Consider the following 22,972-nt stretch of genomic DNA (forward strand, 5'->3'; position numbering starts at 1 on the left):
CTTTTTGCACAGGGGATACGTTACGAAGACTACCGTGCAAACAAAACCGTGTAAAAAAAGATAAGGTGCCCATACAAAAATGGTAGATAGGTTCCATTAAGTATATAAAATCAACTCAAAATATGAAATTCTTGAACTCAAAAATAAATCAAATTTATTTATTATACATAAATTATTATTCTACATAAATTATTATTATACATAAAAATACATAGTTTTCGATTTAAATTAAATTTACCAAAGAAAAATAGATTCATTCAGTGTCGCTACTTGACAATAATCGTGCGCGTTTACTGCTGTTTTTCGGTGGTGAAAAATCACTTTCATCGCTGTAAATATTTAATGATGCTGACGCCAAAGCACGCAGCATGTCTCTCGTGTCGAACCCAAAGTGACTGACTAGTAGCGCCATGTATTTACGTATGTATTTATTGGCGGCATCCGATGACAACATAATATTATGTATGCACCAGTAGGGTGCGGTCCATTGCAACGCAATTTTTTTATAAATATGTACAAACATACGTATTTTTATTCTTTTTAGTTTTTTTTAAACCGTGTTAAAGCAAAAAAATCCGTTTAAATAAAATATAATGAAAAATAGTCGGTACTTTTTTTTAAACAGTGTTATTTCGAATCCGTGCAAAAAAAAGCTGTGCGAAAAGAGGATCGGGTGTATATGAACGCGCCCATTCAGATTTATATGTAAATGCGGAATCTCGCCACGCTGGTGGCGCCACACAAATGTCCCGTGTGAAACGGCTCTAAGTCTCTCAATATATTTAACTAAATGGATGGCGGGATCACTGGAAAGACATAACTAGGACATTTGAAGAGAGGCATGAATAATGAGTAATATAAAAAGGAAAATGCTGAGTAGGTACATACGATTTAAACTCTAACTAGTCAATTATTATTGTCGGTTACCGCCACGTACTAAAAATCGAATGGAGACTTTACCATTATATTATATAATAAAAATATATTATCATTATCAAGAATGATATACACTGGAATACAATAAAATATTTTATTGCAATAAATAATATAAAATAAAATACTAAACCCCAACCGTTTATAAAGTATGACTTTGGATGATTTGTAAACGTTAACTTTATTTACAGTTATTATTAAAACAATAGGCACATATTTTACGTAGAAACGTCAAATTTCAAACCACTAACGTGGCAGCGGGCTTATTGCTAAGAAACGTGCCACCTTCATAAATGAATTTAATTAATTAAATATTATTATTATTTAAGTTGGCATTTCGAGTAGAACGCCGATTATACGCAATAATTAAAACCGGTGGTGATCCGTAGTTTCTAAAATTTAGATGATTCAACGTGTAAGGAAATTATTATATTAGTACGTATTAATAAAACACCGCGTATACCAAAATGTTTTACGTTCAATTATTGATGTTCAACTATCATTCAACCACCTGTAGGACGACAAAAATTGCCACGTGGCAATAGGTAGAATCTAAACAGAATCCAGAAAGGTATCGTTAAGTACATATTTATATAATATATGTTTTTTTATATAATATAACATATTAAAAGAAATAAAAAATATGAATGAATCATCCAGATAACTTGTCTTCCAGATACACTTCCAGATAAGATCCAGTGTCATTTATAAATTCATGAGCTAGAATTCCGTACTTGAATTAAAATTGACAAGTCAGTTTTGAATTATTGCATAACGGGCTGAGCGAATTGATTGATTGACCTAGGAGCGGCAGGTTATATGAAAGTATGGTGAAGCAAGCAAGTATGGTGAAAAAGTATGGTGAGGCAGGCTGGTAATCAATTTGCGGCAAAATTTTCACGTTAACATTATATTATATGGGTACGTTATAAATAATGACCGAAGTAAATCCTCCGTGATGCTCTGCATTTTTTTTTATCGCGTCGCTATTTCTCGTAAGTTGTCGGGTATTGTTAGCCTGCTTCATTCAGTTGTATGACAAAGCCGATTCTTTGCCCTTCTTTTTATTTAATACCTCTATGATAGTAACTATTCCACGTAAATTGTATGAAATTTTCACATGAGGTAGCTAACTTCCACGGTGTACTTTTTTATTGTTGAAGGCGTTGTTTTGTAAATAGCATATTTCTTTGAGACGTACCAAAAATGTAAAACTAAAACCGTAAAATGTAAAATAATAATATTATCGAAAATACGGAAAAGAAAGAGAACTTTTTCCATACCTCATACCTAAATATTTAAAATATCGTATGCGTGCGAAAGAAACAGATAGTATGTATGTGTGAAATATTAAAAAAAATAGTGAAATATGTCAAATTTACCACGATGCATTTTACAATATGGCTAAGGAAGAAACATATGAGTTGAATCAACGTCGCAGAATTAATAAATTTCATGTGGAAAGATATCACAAACGAATTTACCCAGTGCTAAATCTTGTATTATAATAGATTTGTCTCTACTTTCCTTTGGCATACATATATTTCTAGCGGTGTGCACACAATACTAGACATTCAATGATATGTTTATGCATATTGATAATTTAATAGTGTTTCAAGCGATTCTCTAAAACAGATGTCGGCAACATTTTCAAACTTGCGGATCACAGTCAACTATTTTATAAAAGATCGTGCGTGTATTTTTATCAAACTATATTATTTAAGTTTATAAATATTACAACAGAAATATTCAATGCGCGAGATTTAAAACAATTATGATTTATAAAAATCAACCTGTATCAAAAAATATTAATAGTTGATTTAAGACTATTCTCAGTTTCGATGCTTAATGTGACCCTTGGTTATCATATTTCCATAATTTTTAAACGATAAAAATTAGAATTGAAGCATGCAGATATCAGTCAATTGAGAAGAAAATGTATTTTTTCTAAAACTCATCGAAGAAAATACCTGTTCCCAAATATGTGCGCTTCAGAATATCACTACCATCTTATATTCTTTGGTTTTTAAGCATCGAAAAAATATTTATTTTCCTGTGAAAATACGTAAGTATCTAGGTACCTACTTAAAAAGTTGTCACCTATAATAAAAACTAAAATACGAGGGTGGGTCAATAAGTCCTTAGAAAAGCCGACAGGTGGCGCGACTAGTACTGTAAGCGGTTTGTTTTCATGCAGCGGCACTACCGATTCAGTATGCTGCGAAGTTTCAATCAGATTGGTCGGGTTGTTGTGTGTTTCTCGTACATTTAAAAAAAAAATTTGCTTGTGGAAAATGGAAAAATGGAAAATGGAGAAAATTGAGTTTAGAGCTGTTATTAAACATTTTAATATAAAAAGGTTAACAGCAAAGGAAATAAAAAATGAGTTGGATTTAGTTCACGGCATATCTGCTCCTTCACTTGCAACTATTTATAACTGGTTAAATGAATTTAAACGTGGTCGTACATCAACAAAGGATGAACCACGCTCAGGACGTCCTGTAGAGGTGACTACACCAGAAATGATCAATAAAATCCACGATATGGTGTTAAGTGACCGAAGATTAAAGTTGAGTGAGATAATTGAGGTTACAGGGATCTCAAAAGGTAGCGTCATTTCTATTTTACATGACAAATTGGGCATGAAAAATATTTCTGCAAGATGGGTGCCGCGTTTGCTCACAGTCGACAATAAACGCAATAGGGTGGTGGCCTCTAAAGCCCTGTTGTCGCTCATGCAACGCAATCCGGATGAATTTTTTCGTCGCTTTCTGACTGTAGATGAAACATGGATACACCACTATACTCCTGAGACGAAAGAACAGTCAAAGCAGTGGATTGCGAAGGCAAACTATGTCCAAAGAAGGCGAAAACCGTAAAATCAGCTGGTAAGGTTATGGCTACTGTATTTTGGGATGCACGTGAAATTATTTTCGTTGACTATTTGGAAAAAGGAAAAACAATAACAGGGGATTATTATGCATCTTTATTGGACCAGCTAAAAAACAAAATTGAAGAAAAACGGCCTCATTTAAGCAGAAAAAAAATCCTCTTTCATCAGGACAATGCCCGTGTTCACACATGTTTACGATCAATGGCTAAAATTGAAGAATTGAAGTTCGAATTGGTCGACCACCCACCGTATTCGCCAGATTTAGCCCCCAGTGACTTTTTCCTTTTCCCAAACTTAAAAAAATGGCTAAGTGGACAACGTTTTTTTTCAAATGAAGAAGTCATCGATCGGACAAATGCTTATTTTGAGGACCTTCCGAAAACTTATTTTTCTGACGGTTTAAAAAAAATTGAGAAACGTCTAACCAAGTGTATTGAGCTTCAAAGAGATTATGTTGAACAATAAAAAAAAAATACAAAAATAAAAACTGTTTTAATGCTTTTTTCTAAGGAATTATTGACCCACCCTCGTACCTTTTTGTATTTGCTATCCAACTACAGATAAAACATGGCAGCATATAAAATGATATACATTTTATACAGTCATTTATTTCTCTAATATAACATTACTATGCCCGATCTGAATCGGGCATATCAATGGACTCTACATTTGTATACAAAATATCAGTATTTTTATGAATGGAAATGTCTCAGGAGCAGTGACTTAAGACTGAGATCACCATGCATTCTAGTGTAGTTTACTTAACTGAATTTACATGACTCCTAAAAGTGAGTGCGCATGTGCGGGAGGAGCACATAAAAGAAAAACTAAAAAATTTAGAAGAATCAAAGTAAAGAGATCTTTAGGTTGTCAGTATGGCATCGAAAATTTTATAACTATTAAACATTTATGGACGACAATTTATGGGCGCAGAAAATGTACATGATGGCCGCCGATTGACAATCACTGTTATATAAGAAATCATTCATAGTTTTTTATGTCGAGAGTAATATAATAATTATGACTGTGGTCGTTAATTATTGATTCATATTGTATAATCTTGATAGATGCATACATTGTAGTGTCAATGAACAAACATGATTAATTATGAACCTTTTGCGTTGTACAATTAATTATCAAGTAAAGTTACTGATGCATATTAATAAAAAAAATCACGACAATATTGTTGTACAGTAATTACCGAACATTTGTTATTTGTAAAAAAATAATTTTAACACCTAATTACGATTTAATTTCAGTGTTATAACATTAAAAATCATAACCTTATAACGAATATCGCAGTAATCAATGAAATTCCATAATTTAATTAAGCCATATTTTATTTTGTAATAAACACACTGAGGATTAACAATTTATGGCTCGTTAAACAATACCGGCGAAATGTCTGTAAGAGGAAATTTGGAAATACTCGTGTGGAACGACATTTTGACGGATGGTCTTTAATCAAAAAGTAAACAGTACTACGTAGTAAATATTAACATACTTTTTATGAGAATAATTTAATAGCATTCGAATTATCCCAAGACACAAAGAATAAAATCTTTCGAAAAATATACCTTTCTGTTAAAAATATTGGCAGTGTTTTCATTTCTGGTCGTTATCTATTTAAATAATTTTATTATTACAATTTTTTCATTCAATTTGATACGCTTGAGTAATTTTTATGTTCTGTTGCTAGAAAATACAATGAGATCGACCCTTATTCGCATCATTGCATTTCATTTAACTACAATTTTACCATAAAGAAAGCACGGATGAATGGTACTTTAGTCATTGTATTGTATATTTTCATTATATAATATTGTATTCTGGAATATAGATGGTTTAAGTACTTTAAAGTAATATTGAATCCACATAATATGTATCTCAATACATTTTGCACCTTCTTATTAAAGAATATATAGACTATGAAGTATTGACTGATAATTTTGTTTTTATTAAGATTTTTGCGAAGTTGAGTACCAGCTTTTCTTATATCCTTTGAGTGGTCTACTGAAGGGTGGAAGCGCGTCTAACAGTAGCTTGCTATTTGTATATTCGATTTAAAAAAAAATAAATAAACAGGACGTAGATATTAAATATATTTTAGTTAAACGTTTCTGTTTACAACTTCGTTAATTATTTATAATAAAGCAAAGTTTTAAAAGATGGAAAACTTTTTTAGACACGCAATATAATTTTAAAAATAATCAATCGTATAAGAAATGAAAATATACGTCATTTTTTAACCGCCATCTAGATATCTCATGGGCTTCCAATCGCAAAAGTTGTAACTTTGTTAAAAACGATCCTAGTATAATATGCGTTATTCGTTTTATTTTCCAAGCTATACCACCGGACTATAAAGAAGACAGCACTAAAATATGATAACGCAAAATAACAAGGCCTTGGACTGAATGATCACAGTGCTTAAACACAATATAAACCTTACATTCTTAGGCCGCAGAGGCACTAGAGTTGTCCACTTACTTAGGAATATATATTATGAAAAAAAAACAGCCGTATAATACCGCTTGTATTGTTTGAAAAGTAAACATTCCATTGTAATATTATAATAAACGAAATAGCGATATTAGGTTTTTTCCCTCTTTGATTTAACACAAAAATATTTCTAGTTATTATATTATTGTATTCCTATCACCTGGAAATAAATTACCATCTTTAATTTATTATAATTAGCATATGGATGAATTGGGTGCCCGTAAGTGGGCGTAATATTAACAGTTTTTCACAAGAAATGTGCCTACGTAAGACATTCGTGCAATCCATTATTGGGACCGTGAATGGGATCGACCCCGTGAAAATAGTTTTGTAAACGGATGCTTAACCACCTAGGCAACCTGAAATGTATGTAAACACACATTTAATCAACGTTCATATACTCCCAATTATTATGCTTATAAAAACAAAGTTATTAACTAGTAATAGCATATCACTCATCTGGTTTTAAATTCTATTACATACAGTTTACATTGATTTGCGATGTTTGACTTAATTACTCATCATTTATTATGTATTAATATATTTACTTGAATAAATTGTTTAGTCTGATCGGAATATTGGAATATAAATAACATCCCAGATGCGGAATAAACATTTGCATCTTAGTTAATAGTTCAAAAACGTAATATTATTTAGACAAAAAAACATTTATCTGTCTAGCTGAAGTAATTTACAAGGTCATATTCCATATTGTGTGACAATGTTTGTTAATAATAATGTATGCAAAATAGTCTATTTTTAAAGTAAGATGACATAGATATACATAGAGTCAATATTAACTTTTGTTTACAATAGTCGGCGTGTGTTAATTTGCATATACACTTATCTGGCGCAAACCATTATTTTTGTTTTTAAAATATATTTCCGCCACATTTGTTTTCAAGCTACTAGAAATAAGCAGTGCAATATACGAGGGTGGGTCAATAAGTCCTTAGAAAAGCCGACAAGTGGCGCGACTAGTACTGTAAGCGGTTTGTTTTCATGCAGCGGCACTACCGATTCAGTATGCTGCGAAGTTTCAATCAGATTGGTCGGGTTGTTGTGTGTTTTTCGTACATTTAAAAAAAAATTTGCTTGTGGAAAATGGAAAAATGGAAAATGGAGAAAATTGAGTTTAGAGCTGTTATTAAACATTTTAATATAAAAGGGTTAACAGCAAAGGAAATAAAAAATGAGTTGGATTTAGTTCACGGCATATCTGCTCCTTCACTTGCAACTATTTATAACTGGTTAAATGAATTTAAACGTGGTCGTACATCAACAAAGGATGAACCACGCTCAGGACGTCCTGTAGAGGTGACTACACCAGAAATGATCAATAAAATCCACGATATGGTGTTAAGTGACCGAAGATTAAGGTTGAGTGAGATAATTGAGGTTACAGAGATCTCAAAAGGTAGCGTCATTTCTATTTTACATGACAAATTGGGCATGAAAAATATTTCTGCAAGATGGGTGCCGCGTTTGCTCACAGTCGACAATAAACGCAATAGGGTGGTGGCCTCTAAAGCCCTGTTGTCGCTCATGCAACGCAATCCGGATGAATTTTTTCGTCGCTTTGTGACTGTAGATGAAACATGGATACACCACTATACTCCCGAGACGAAAGAACAGTCAAAGCAGTGGATTGCGAAGACAAACCATGTCCAAAGAAGGCGAAAACCGTAAAATCAGCTGGTAAGGTTATGGCTACTGTATTTTGGGATGCACGTGAAATTATTTTCGTTGACTATTTGGAAAAAGGAAAAACAATAACAGGGAATTATTATGCATCTTTATTGGACCAGCTAAAAAACGAAATTGAAGAAAAATGGCCTCATTTAAACAGGAAAAAAATCCTCTTTCATCAGGACAATGCCCGTGTTCACACATGTTTACGATCAATGGCTAAAATTGAAGAATTGAAGTTCGAATTGGTCGACCACTCACCGTATTCGCCAGATTTAGCCCCCAGTGACTTTTTCCTTTTCCCAAACTTAAAAAAATGGCTAAGTGGACAACGTTTTTTTTTCAAATGAAGAAGTCATCGATCGGACAAATGCTTATTTTGAGGACCTTCCGAAAACTTATTTTTCTGACGGTTTTAAAAAAATTGAGAAACGTCTAACCAAGTGTATTGAGCTCCAAGGAGATTATGTTGAGAAATAAAAAAAAATACAAAAATAAAAACTGTTTTAATGCTTTTTTCTAAGGAATTATTGACCCACCCTCGTATCAAAGTAGATTTACGTTATCTACGCATTAAGATGAGAATAACATTTAAAATCATTTAAGTGTGATCACAATATGTTAATTGAAACAGAATTTAATTAATCGCCTATATCAGTGTCATTGCATTTTGTGAATTTTGGCACAAAGAAAAAATGATTTAATTTGGTTTAATGATAAACAAGATATTATGGCATTCATAAAAGATACATTCAATAATTATACCATACGTGATTAACTTAAAATAAAATAATGACAAGATAAAAAGAACTTTTTATATACAACGTTTTTAAATTTTCTGTTGAATCGTATAAACTTGACTTGACTTGCTTAAACGATCATAGAATACTGAAATGCCATTTTGACATATTTTCATTTTGATATCCATAGTAACGCACGTATATATTAATAATTTAGTTGCTAGAACAATCCACTTAGCAACCAATAATGGTGTCGAAATAACTTTCCATACAATACAGAATTAACTGAAAATGAATTCAATTCTACTTAAAGATGGCTAAAAGTAGTAAAAAAATGCATTGGCATCGTGTTCTGATATATTCTAAAAGTTTAAAATGTCTAGCTAGTCGGGAAGTTAGTTAAAAATCTATTGCAAGATTTGTACCGGACAAAGAACCACCGGAAAAATAAGAATACGAGCTAAGAAAAACGTTGTAAAATACACCAATCGACAAATATTTTTTGTTGTCTGATTTATGGAGGTTGGAATTCTCTCATATCAATTTTAGTACGATCTAAAATAAACCTAAATATAATGTAAATATTTATAATTAAGTGATTTCAATGTATCGCCGATAAAACTGACGATGTGAAAAACTTTACATTTTACAGGAGAGACAAAAAACAGGTTCATAGGCATAAAAAGGGGGACTTTCATTTTTTGTAAGTCTGTGAAGAATTTGATTTATCTAAATAATACATAGTGAGGAGATCGTCACCATTGTTCATATTAGAGGTACATACCTATTACATACATTAAAATGAGACATGTGACATCAGCGGTTTCTAATATTACATATATTTAAATTTCTAAGGTCTATAATCATTGGGGATATAGTATACAGTAAAGGGTGTAATATAAATAAATGAACATTGTCACATCGGAAGTTTTAACAGCTCAACAACGATTTACGAGTAAATAATATATTTGATTAATTTCCTATACGATAATAAATTAAATAGAAAATTAGATTATATTCAAGACAATCTAAAATAATTTATTAAATTATTTATCAATCTTTTTCGATAACCGGGTTTCCTCTTCCAGTATCCTTAGGCTTTACATGGTTAATCTACGATTACAAAATACATTTATTTTTGACCACATAATAATAACATGGCCATACAATTTAAAAGTATAAATAAATTCTCCAAAAGATAGTAGCTACACCCAAAACGAATATTTTTATGAAGAATTACTAAATATGAATATAACACATTTAATTCTTTAAAAAAGTTCATGTTTACCTATATGGACATGTCAATAACGATAAATATCGACACCATATTGTTATCTATTCTAAAAATGTGTTGCATTTGCATTCCTTCCATAATTTTCGCCCCCAAGCAACGCTTGACCTGCTGACCACGCGTTACATTACTTCAGGTACTCTCATTTCTCTTAGATCCATGTGAACTCAAATTTTGAAATTAATTGCTGAGACAAGAACAATGATCTTTAAAATCAATTTTATATCGTGAGAGGTTGGTAGTCACAAAAAAATGCAATAATGGGATTCACAACTGTTATCGTGCATTAGTGCATTGTATTAGAATTGCTTGGAATTTTTAAAGTTTGCAAACAGCTCGCGGCACCCTTGGGTATTGATGCCGCGGTACACAGTTTGAATACCACTAATATAATGTATTTGAGAAATAATTGTCTCATTTACATAACATATTATAATATATAATATAATATGCTGTATTATGCCATATTATATCCATGGCCCCCTCCACAAGAGGGGGCTGATAGTGCTCTAGCCTGGGGCCCCGGACTCAGGAGGGGCCCGTCGTGGCTAATCAACCAAATAAGTGAGATAAACACACATCACAAAATTACTATAATAGTAAAAAAGGTGTTATTTTCCTTCTTTAATTTTATTATTTAAAATTATGTGGTTGGACGATGCAATTTTAAATTGTGTATCAATATACCCGACAACTCCATAATTCAAATAGATGTATTAAAATATACAAAAAAACACTAGATATATTAATTTTACCGCGTACACCATTTGGAAAACGCTACTGTAGAGCGTCACACTGCCTTTATTTCTAGCGATAGGTAGGGGGGGCCGCCAAAGATCCTAGCCTGGGAGCCCGCTTCAGGATATGGGGGGCATGATTCATTTATCGTACGATTGTCAGTCGATTCAAATTTATCAAATTCTATTTTCTCAAAACATTATACAACATCTGTGAACTGACCCATTGGAGCTTAAAACGCTGATTCGACTTTTCTTGCGTAACCGTATAAATTTCATATTTTACGACACAGTAGTTTTATCAAATTAACAAAGGGGGCGCTGTGAATTATGTCTGATGGGAATTTCGAGGCGTATTTCTGTACAAACTTTTAATTGCACTTCTCGGACGGCTCTGGGGTATTGTCGTCGGTTCACCCTATCTGTAGGTACAGATGAATTAGGCTGCGGTTTAAAAGTGTTCCAATTACACGGGAAAATTTTCGGACCGCAAGACAATTCCAGAATTAATCCGGTTGTGGGATCAGAATCCTCTCATGCCATCATTTTTATTGACTTAATAATGATAGAATAAATCTGTTAATTTCCTGTAGCTTATTAGTATTCACTTTATTCGTCACGAGCGATAGCCTGAGACTTACTCCGCTTGAAATAAGAAATTAAAAAAAATAGTAGATCGACAGAATGAAGAATTAATATACTCATAGTATTTGATTTTATTCCCCAAAAATATTCGGATATACTTATGTTAGATCAAGGAGCGCATTCCGATATTCGTACATCACTTCACCACTCCACCGTTGTTATATGACCACTTTATAATTATACTTGTAATGAATTATAAAATGTGCGTTATTTTTATAAAAACGTGGCTTTATCTAAACTTTGAAACCTGCATTATCATATTACTAACATAATCCTGTGGGTCTATTCTATACACAAGGCGGCTATCGGCGATAATTTATCATATGTATGTATTGAGTATTATAATTGTTACAATATGTTAGCCGTCAAAAATTGTCTATACTCTAAACATAAACACAACCAAGAGAGGGGCTGTTAATATCACTTTTTTACAGTTTAGACGGTTAAATTATTGTAACAATTAACCGCTTTAATACATAACTATGCTAAACTACCGTCGATAGCAGTTGATAGCCGTCTTGTGTATAGAATAAACCCAACATTTATGTTTCTGAGATTTTTCAAAATTGCGTTTTTTCTATAATATAGAATCTAACATTCTGAAAACCTTGTGTGTATTATCTATATTGAATACAATAATTGTAATTTAATTATTCGTAAGTAGAAGGACACTGATGATAAGAAAAATTGATTAGTATCAGATGTCTAGTATGGTTAAGTTGGTAATATAATTTATATTAATTGTTCATAAACCACATTGCCTCCTGATAGGTGAAATTTAGGAACGGTCATTAGTCATTCGCCCAATCTATTGGATTTTTAAACTGGATCCATAGCAAATTGAAAAAGCAACAACATGTATTTTTTGCTTTCAGTTGCGGGGTCTAATCCATTGATTCTATTAATTGAATTATCTATTAAATTTAACAAAATAATTGAATTCTACATATTGGTTTATTGAAAAATGTTAACACATGACAATTAAAAATTTCCGGGTAAACCGAATGAAACCGATTCTGATTATTATTTAAAAGAAAAAGTGGAATCAGTACTACATCATAACATTGTAATTTGATTAATAGGTACAATGCATTTCCGTCAGACTAAAGCTCTACTCAACTACACCCAAACTATGTTATTTGCACATAATATAGTTTAATAGCACCTGTACACGTGTATGGATATACTTGCAACAATAGTCTGTATTTTAAACTATCGCGATAATAAACTGTTTACACGTAAAAGCGCTGACTGTCTCGTCAATCTCATTCTTCAAGAGTAAACGAGACGCGATGTTGTCATTGTATGGTACTATTTGACAGGTCGAGAAAATCAATCAACCTCAAAATGAGTCTCTGCGCGGTGTAGTTCGTTTTTTTACCGGAAGGTTTGCTACCATCATTCCACTGCGCAGGCGCATATATTGCACAGTCCAATTGTCGTGTCCAAATTCAGATGCTTCTGAACTTTTATGATACATGCATGCAATTTTGCAATTTGCATGATAATACGTGTTTATACGTGCATTTTTTTGATGTATATATATTTATTATCCACGATAATACGTATTGTCAGCAGTAAATTCATGCACGTGTAAACGGGGTATTATACTCATGGTGCGATATTACCATTATCAAAACTACAAATACTATCATGACATAGCTTTCGAATAATAACGAATATTATCCTTTTTGTTGATATTAATAATTTACTTTTTTATAATTTCAAATATATGTGTCGTATTTACTTTCAATGCCTTTTTAATTGTGTGGATTTAATAATTTAAATAAGCAATAGATTAGATTGCATAAACACTTGCTTCTATATATTTTTTACTGCTTCTAGTAAGCAAAATATACCTATCAATACATTGAATGTAAGTGGGACACGTATTTACAAGTTGTAAATTAAAAGTATTTATCACTCCATTATATTATTATTTGTTGACGGTATATATGTATGTACATAGAATATCAAGGCGTGTCGTATAATATAAAAATGTTTACAGTACACATTTGAAGGCAATCCGTAAAATATCATGATTAAAAAGACGATACTTATAATTATGGAGGTATAAATAGATGTGTCAACAAACTGAATGTTCAATTATTAATAAAGAACTTGATTGAAAACGTGATTTAAAAAAATAATCAATAGTACGATATTGTGACAAAATGTGGGACCTTGAGACGAATTTGTCTTCAGTGCTAGTGGAAGAAGTGCGTAAAGACTTGGAGAACTCCAACAAATTCTATCACTTTGACAGAGACCAGGCTGTGAGCTTCGCCAAAGGAGTGGGACAGTTCTTTTACTTGATCGATCCCCATACTACATCGTTTGAAGACAAGGACAATGTTCCCAATTACTTCCGACAGGTAATATTATACTTATTTAAATAATTTATTTTGAACATATCATATTAAGGCGCTGGCTTTCCATCCGGGAGCTCCGAGCTAAGTCCCGGTGAGGTAACAAAATATTTATTGATTTTTCCAAAGCCTGGGTGTTTGTGAATGCTCAAAATTACTAACAACCACCTTGTACAAAAAACTAGGGCATGGATAATAATAATAATAATAATAATAAAAACATAATATATTATCATTATATTGAAATTGAAATATATATACACAATACATAGGTATAATTTTCATTTTAATACTACAATAGGCCATGATGCCCAATGACAATAGTTTAGTTAAACAGGAGTATAGTTGGTAATAGAAGTTAAATAAACACAAACACCTAGATTGAGCATCACATAATATTGTGACCTCACCGGATCCAACACAGAGCCCCTGGATGAAAGTCCAGCGCCTTACGCACTGGACTGCAGCGACCGTTGACAATACAGTACTTACATATATAAATTACTCATGATGTTTACGAAAATAAAATAAATAAAAAAATAGCCTTCTTGATCTAATCAAAGGTAATGGGACTACAGTTTCTAGACTACAGAAAGTGGACATTGTTTGAACAGTTTTGTTTTCGAAAAATATTTATCAGTCTTCTTGCCTAATCCATTGGGTCATTGAATTCGATTATAATATAGGAAAACGAATTCAAGGAAACGATGAGTCAGGAGAAGTGTAACACCGTGAATGGTCTAAGCCGCATACGCTGAGGACATATCGAATGTGCGATAATAAAGATACATGATAATTAAATCCCTGCCCTTCGAACGTATTGAAAACTTTATTTTACTTTATTTTCATTTGGAGAGAAATATAATCAAATCAATTTTTGTTTTCTGGATTTGGCCTTCAAAAGGATTTGTTTATGTACCTTTAGAAAAAAAATTCACATACCTTAGCCAAATGAGCTTTTTTTTCAAAGAAAATACAGACAAAAATGCGGTTACTGCTACCTTGGGGATTCGTCGGTTAGTAAGGGTTTTCCGAAGTCTGTTTATATATTTTTGAAGAGGCTTTTTTATTAAAGAGAGGAGAAATTCTTAACATGTTTTCCCCGCTTCATACATTGCATAAGTTGCTACTGCCAAATTTTTACTAAATTAAGTTTCCATACATTAAATAAAGCCTTCCGCTTCTACCTTTGTAAATCTTTTTTAGACCAGATTTATTATAAACTTATACACAAGTAAGTATATATTGAAATACTTAATTTTGTTAGATATTTTTGATGGTACGTGTTATATTTAAAATTATTTACAATACGCTATAGAAGGGGTGGCAAACCTTTTTACGTACGCGTGCCAAAATTTCCTAAATAATATTTTTCGACTTTCTGACGTGCCAAGCAGATTTTCATGGCGAAGAAAAGAGTTTTTTTTTTAAAGTTTTCTAAAATAATAGTTTTGAAGAATTTTATTAAAAAAAGTTTAAACATTACAAATTGATCTATTGATATTCTATCTTTCATCGTATTTCTAGCCGAAGGCATTTCTTTTATTCTTTGATTTTTTTCCTTGTTTTCAAATTAGTCAAAGAGATCATGGAAGCATTTAAACCACTCTTCTTTCAATATTATATTCTCCATCACTGAACGGTTTTCCATTTTTTTGAGATTATGTTTGAGGCAAAATAACAAGCAGTTATTATATTTCAATGACTGCCGATAATTATTTTTATAAGGTTTATTGATTGAATATTTTTATTTTTAAATTCCCTGATCCTAAGGACAGACCTATGCAATCGTATATTTACATTAAACGTAATGATTATTCTTGAAAATGATTTGCCTGCAGTTTTTTTATATACTTAATGCGATTTGTCATTATGTATGCATGAATTTTCGTCGTTTCCGTTTGCGCATCGATTGGTACCTAAACATAATATGAAAAGCCCGAAGAAAATACGCACGGCTATGTCGTCATTATTTTTATAATATTATATATAAGTAAGTACCTACATATTTATTTGTAAAACTATGTTATAAAAAACATTTTTTCAATATAATATATAAAATAGTATTTTTTTCTCTTCAAAATGAAACAATCGCGTGCCATGCAAAATAGTCTCGGGTGCCGCTGGTGGCATGCGTGCCATAGGTTTGCCATCTCTGCGCTATAGCTATACCTTTATATCGTAGTTGTCTATTTTTTAGTCTATGTGGTTCTCTCAATTGTATTAATTAAACTTATTAAAATAGATTCGTTGATAAGTAAATTAAAAAAAATTCTAATGTTTATTCTTTTACATGAAGAAATACTTCATTCCGAAGCACATAAAATGAAATATATGGGCTGATGACAAACTATTTAAATGGGAGATTATTTGTTACAACCTTAAGGGTTGGATTTTTTAAAATAAAAATCGATGTTTTTTAAAATAAATACAAAAAATATTAAAACTATGAGTTAGTCAAAAATCTCTTCGTTACAATATAGTTTTAATAATATTTAACTAAATTTTGATCATAAATATGACCATAAAATAATATGTAGGTAATAATGAGATGGGATACTTTTTAATGTTTTGAGATATGTATTAATTAAATAATACAGTTTAAATTATAAATTATTATCAAAAATTGTCTCAAATTCCAAGCTTCATATTTTTCCGTTAGGTGCCTCTGGTAGGTAGAGGATTCGCCATTATTTTCATAATATGATTATTTTTTTATCATTATTGATTTTGTTTGTTATCAGCTGTTAGAAATGTTCTTTTTATTTATGCATTCTCTTCTAATTGACGGTTGGCTATCATTATTTCAATCAACCAAGAAATGCATATTTTTCTTGCTTTTAATAAATTGCCCTTCATCTTACCCTATACGGTGTGTTTTATATGTTATATCGCATGGTGTAGGTATATAAAAAAGTTGGAGTTTTTATTTCCTCACAATAAATAAGATTTCTGGGGTTTAAAAGCACTCTCTAAAAGTTCTACATAGTTACGGATTCTTTGTTTTCATGTTATCGTTAGGATTTTACGATAAACCCTTTATTTTATTACTCATCGCGTGAGTGACAGTCCATGTTACGGCACTATACAAGAGAATAGAGCATTTAACCAAGTAGGCTTAAACCATGGTAACAGGATTTCTGACAATATAGTGAAATATCCTTACTATTTAATAATTGTGTAGTTAATTGAACTCGCATGTTATGTTTTTAATGAAAAAAATATTCAGCTTCAATATAATCAAATTCGAAAATCAATGTAATGATTCGTTTATCATTAAGATGATCTAGGTGCACTCCTATAATACCTATTATAGGTCACCTACTTAAAGGCTTGTTTACACGGGTTTAGTTCTACTCATTAGTAATCACTAATCGCAGTTATACCACTACGTGGAAACAAACCGAATTAGTAATCAGCATTAGTATTCGGCTAATTACCACGTGTCGCTATTAGCGCGAGTAACGAGAACTAAACTGTCATATGTAGTGGAACAACTTAACCCTAAAAATTGCGTAAATTGGGATTTCTTCTACTGCGCACGAATTAGGTATTCATTAATAATAAAATTATTGTTACCGTTATTATTACCGGCTGCTCTTACATGAAGCATATTGCATCGTTTTGTCTTGTTCGCCATCGCTATAACTACGTCATATTTTCTGTCAAATCTATCGAACTTTTACGCTAAGCGCCAGTTACATTGAGCTACTTTACGAGCTGTTTGTTGGCGAATTTAATAGCGGGAGATTCAGCTACTGCGATTATGATGATGACACACAAAACTTTCCATTCGCTGAGAAGCCACAAGCCTGCGACTATTTTGACAGAACGTAGTTAGTTTTTTTTACCGGGAGGTTGCTACTGTAGTAGGCCCACACGCCGGCGTGTAGCGTGTAAAGTTGACCGGCTTTTAACTTTTCTGGGTATAGCGTTTACAATTTGCTTGTTAGCTTGTTCGATGATTACACTGGGCAACTTTACAGGTAGATTGTAAATTCGCCAACAAACAGCTCGTAAAGTAGTTCAATGTAATTGACGCTTTATGAGTTATGTGGTATGTTTGTATCTGACCACATTACCTACTTGTGATACAATTATTGTTGTAAGTAGGTTATTCAACAACGATTTGATAGTAATAAAGGTGTGTGTTTCTCTACCCCAAACTAACCTCACCACTCCACCGTTGCTATTTGACCACTTTTCTGGAAGTTTCATCTTGTAAATACGGAGATGAACTCGCTTAATCGATACGAATTCATTTTTATCAATATCGGTCTGATAAAACCGCATAAAATCATGACATTTTTCGTGACGTGGTTGAATCGGATGTACTCGCTATCAGGTCGAAAGAAGATTCATTTAAAAAGGCTTAAATTATTAATTTATCATTAATTCTTCAATAAAATTGTTATTCCGAATCAGTCATGTGCTACCATAAAAATATTACGCTTTGTTTTATAAATAGTTGATAACCTAATTACTACAAGAGTATTGATCTCCATATTATAATATGCCAAAGGGGAAAAGATCATATCGTTTGTTTATAAACAAATCATTTATATTTACAAACATGTTAATTATTGCTAATTAAATGCTAATGTTAGAGATATGAGAAAGCAAACATACACGAGTAATGAATATTGCTAATAATATGTAAGTATATAATTTATTAATAATGACCGCGGCCTAGACCTAGCCTCTAAACCATCTGGGATTTTTTATGATTAAATAATTTATCAAAGAATAAAACAACTGACAGACATTATTTCCTGAATTTATATCCACATATTATATGTATACAAATTTATTAAAATTAGCTACCTACTACATAAGTGGACTCATTAAAATATGAGGTTTTAATGTTAACTGTGTAAGTATGATGTAGAATATTTACTCTCTACAGTTTACTATCATTTTCTTCATTGCCTGATTGTCTCATTACTGATGCTGGTGGTCACGGAAATACAGGTTTTTTAAAAACTCATTTCCATCTATACTGGAGCAATATTGAACTGATCTGGTTAATTCAGCCACTTCTATTTAAATCGCTTCATCCGTCTAGAAGGCGCATACCTACCTTCGCAATCGACGTATTACCTATGCTCACCCTTTTCTCCGGGCTGCACGGATCTCTTTTAACAACACAAACATAGACTTCTTCAAACCAACCACACTCAGTCTTAATCGAACATATCACGAGGCCCTACGTTTGAATGTCAAGCGTCAGTAGTTGTTTACGCCTGGGAATACCCAAGACTGAAGTTACTTTGCACTAAACTGTGCTTTTTTTAACATAAACTTTCTAATAAAAAAGTGGCTATTGAAGAGAAGAGTACGATAAGCTAACAAAAGTAAAAGATTCTAATTAATAAATATATAGGTATTATAAAAAATAAGGACATACAAAACTATGTGAAGATATCTTGACGTCCGCAATAAGGCGTCGCATTTTTTTCTAAATGCAACAAAATTGGACTTTGTGGTGACCAAGTTGGACAGCCCAATAGGCCCATCAACTGGTTGGACCGACGTCAGCCTCTCTTCGCTTTCGGACCATGTTCTCGGATATTCCTAGAGATTGTGGTCTTTTGACAATAATAAGAAGAATATTATATTTGAATAACGCATTTCGTTTATATATAAATCGGATAATTGATGAGATGAGAGATGTCCGTCCAAGGAATGTGAAACATGCTTCACCAACACCACACCTAGAACATATTCGATTTTTTTTCTATCGGATTCTCAAGGAGACTACTTTAGGTAAATTTTACTATTAATCGTTGGAGATTTTGGATCACATAGGTACTAATTTTTAAAAATAATGAATACAATTATAAAATATATATTGGAAAGCGGCTATTAAAAATAATACAAAAAAAACACATAAGCTTTACTTATAAAAGAGTGACAAATAAAATATATTGAAAAACATAAAAAAGTACCGATATAGAGAATATAGTATATTCATCCAGTTACAATGAGTAGTAAATTTTAAAGCGCATTAATTTAAAAGAGGCAAGAGAACAAAACAGTTCAAAAAGTTATAAGTAGGTATATTCTTTGCATAAATAATTGTCTATCTAAGATATTCGTGGAAAGAATTTAAAACCATATTATACTCCACATTTCTAGGAGCTAAACAACCGTCAAATTTCTTAATAGGTACATCCATTTATAATTAATTTATCACTTTATTTTATTTTACTGACTGTATCATTGAGAGATTATGAATCTTCCGTTTGTTTTTCATACGTAATATTTTTACTTTCAAATATCGAACTATTACACAGTAACTATTTAAAATTGATTTATGGCTATAAAAAATAAACATATTAATTTTATTGTCAGGATATTTAGGGATATTGCAGTGTATACTATCATCTTTCTATTCCCCCCCCCCCAAATCTCAAGGGAGTGGACTCTATCTCTCATTTCTGCTAAAAACTATTCCTTGTTAAAAATTTCCATTACTTGAAACTTACTTTTTTTAGATCCACCTGGAAATTAAGTTAATATAAGTACCTACCTCTCACATTATACATAATGGAGTTACTTCCAAAACTTGGTAAATTGCGGAGTAAATGCAATTAGAAGGCTTGACATGCCCTTTAAAATTAGGCATAATGCTAATTTATATGTGCTTTATGCGCATGTTCTATATTATCGGATAACCTTGAATTTTTTTCTAGCTTACCTACATATTTTTTAAATTCTAAATACCTAAACTATCGACTTACCAACTTTTGGCACAGTATTTGGTGGCAATAGTTATTTTTTTTAAGTTTTCAGCATTCAATTGTTGTATTGCATGATAATATAATATATTTTATATCATACGTTATAACTCGGTATTCAGCATAACATTATATACGAGATAATTTATGTTCGGCACGTGTCTAGTTTATATGACTGACTTACTATTAAAGTAAATCGTATGTATAAAGTTTATTTAACAATTAAAAAGCAACACGTGCCACATGTATTAATTAAAATGAAACAGAAAAATTACTATAAATAATTTCATCGCATCTATTCTATGCATAAGACTGCTATCGGCCGCTATCGGTGGCTATCGAGGGTAGCTTATCATATCGTTGTATTGAGGTATTATAATAATTGTTACAATAACTTAGCCGTCGAAATAGTCAAACTGTCTATCTCGCTCTAAAAGATAGCACGGCCATGAGAGGTGCTGTTAAAACATAGCACTTATTGTTACAATTACAACTAACTTATTAAATATAAAAAATTACCCTCGATAGTCGCCGATAGCAGTCTCGTGCATAGAATATATGCGCATATTATGTGGTGAACAAGCGGGTACTAATAATTACTAAGTAGTTATAAGTATATCAATATAAAAATTAAACTAATTTCGTTACTTAGTCGTTTATCAATATAGATTATATTACACTAAACTTGAACTTACACATTCTGATCAACAATAATTTGTAATAAAGATTAATAATAATATCAAATTACACATTAAATTTATAACTGGTAGTAAACAGTACCTTGAACTAGAAAAAAACATCGTTACTTACAAGTTTTTTTTACATTTATTTATAAAGCTGTTAAGTATATATCTTGAGTATACTGACCTAGATAATTATTGTAAACAAAGTATTTTTTGTGGTAATTCGTAAGTAATATAAATAATATGTTATAATTATTATAGTATTATGATAATTATTAACCTATACAAAAACGTGGCATTTTTAAAAAGAGGTTTAACTTATCCAGATTAAAATGGATATGAAGTATATTAAGTGGCTACAAGCAGTTGTATTAATTACCTCCGAATAATTGATATTTAATTTAAATTTTTCCCTGTAATAATATTATTCACCCCATAAATGTTTTATATTATTACGTAAACAAAATAATGTGCGACTAGGTATACATCGTGGCTCATTTGAATCAGCAATCCCGAAATCAACATAATATACACACATTGTATTGATAAACGTATTAAATAAAAAGCAACCAATTTTGATAAAATTATCATAATATATAATTTGAAAACACTGAAAAATATAATAACCAATAGATGAATAAATCAAACTTCCAGTAAGATTCGAACTTGCGTTCCCTGGTTTTCGCGGCCATGTACCTAACCACTAAGCTATATGTATCCCATCTAATTGCAACAAAGTTAATTACTTAATGCCTAATACAATACTCTCTGAAGCGCTTTCGAAATTGCGATACTTATTGGCAATCAGATTTTGTATTTTAAAGCTAAGTACTAAATTACCTTAATTACTAACCGGTATCAGGAGCACACCAAATTTTTGTTATAACGTACTTGCACTTGCTAATAATTTAATAAACTATTTTTGTATGTAACTAAGTTGAATTCGAACACAGAACCCGAGTTCCCTGGATTCGAACTTGTGCCCCCAGTATTGGGGCATTTCCATTTTTCCATTCCAGGGCAAACCCATTTTTTTCAACAAGATTTTTCTGGTCGTTATATATTTCTCATTTCAAATTATGTTGTAATAAAAGAAATAACAAAATAATGTTATACCGAGTTCTCATTAGCAAACTGTAACTGCTCCAGTGGATCTATTCTATACACAAGAAGACTATCGACAGTAGTTTATCATATTTATATATTGAGTCGGTTAATTATTGTTATAATAAGTTATCCGTCTAAACTGTCAAAAAGTGCTATGTTTTAACAGCTTTTCTCTTGACGCTTAGACGGTTAACTATTGTAACAATATGATACCTCAATATATAAATATGATAAACTACTGTTGATCTCTAACTCTCTAACTCTAACTACCGTTGACCTCCGAGAGCCACCTTGTGTATGGAATAGACACACAGATAATGTAACCAACTCTAGATGAGAAATAATTATTTATTAGGCTCGCGAACTACTATGCGTCCATACTGGTTACAGTATCTGAAATTTTCACAGTTACGGCACGCTAATGAGTACCCGGCTTGACATTATTAAATGTTGTGAATAAAAAAAAAATTAATCGTTTCTAATAGGCCATCAAAAATGCGAAATAATAGTAAGTATATTCATTTTAAAGATATCATGTATAGACTGAAACAACAAATAATTAGGAAAGATTTTCCCCATATACTTGTCAATATAAATTAGTACGTGAATATCATGCCATTACAGAATATTGTATTACATAATT

At 31.5% G+C, this 22,972-nt stretch overlaps 1 protein-coding gene across 3 annotated transcripts in view; it reads left to right on the plus strand.

The window, feature by feature from the left end:
• The window catches only part of LOC147079106 (alkylglycerol monooxygenase-like), a 110,839-nt gene that overhangs the window by 12,321 nt on the left and 75,546 nt on the right, over positions 1 to 22,972 (plus strand). For 2 of the 3 annotated variants that reach the window (XM_085953447.1, XM_085953448.1), the window contains exon 2: positions 13,439 to 13,805. In XM_085953447.1, the coding sequence (XP_085809573.1) occupies positions 13,605 to 13,805 (201 nt within the window). In that variant the 5' untranslated portion in view covers positions 13,439 to 13,604. The remainder of the gene's footprint in view (positions 1 to 13,438; positions 13,806 to 22,972) is intronic. The other variant, XM_085953451.1, reaches the window with a different exon arrangement.

This window comes from Rhyacophila brunnea, unplaced genomic scaffold, assembly GCF_057557595.1.
Source record: "Rhyacophila brunnea isolate RB1 unplaced genomic scaffold, BYU_Rbru_1.0 scaffold_10, whole genome shotgun sequence".
NCBI classification, from domain to species: domain Eukaryota; kingdom Metazoa; phylum Arthropoda; class Insecta; order Trichoptera; family Rhyacophilidae; genus Rhyacophila; species Rhyacophila brunnea.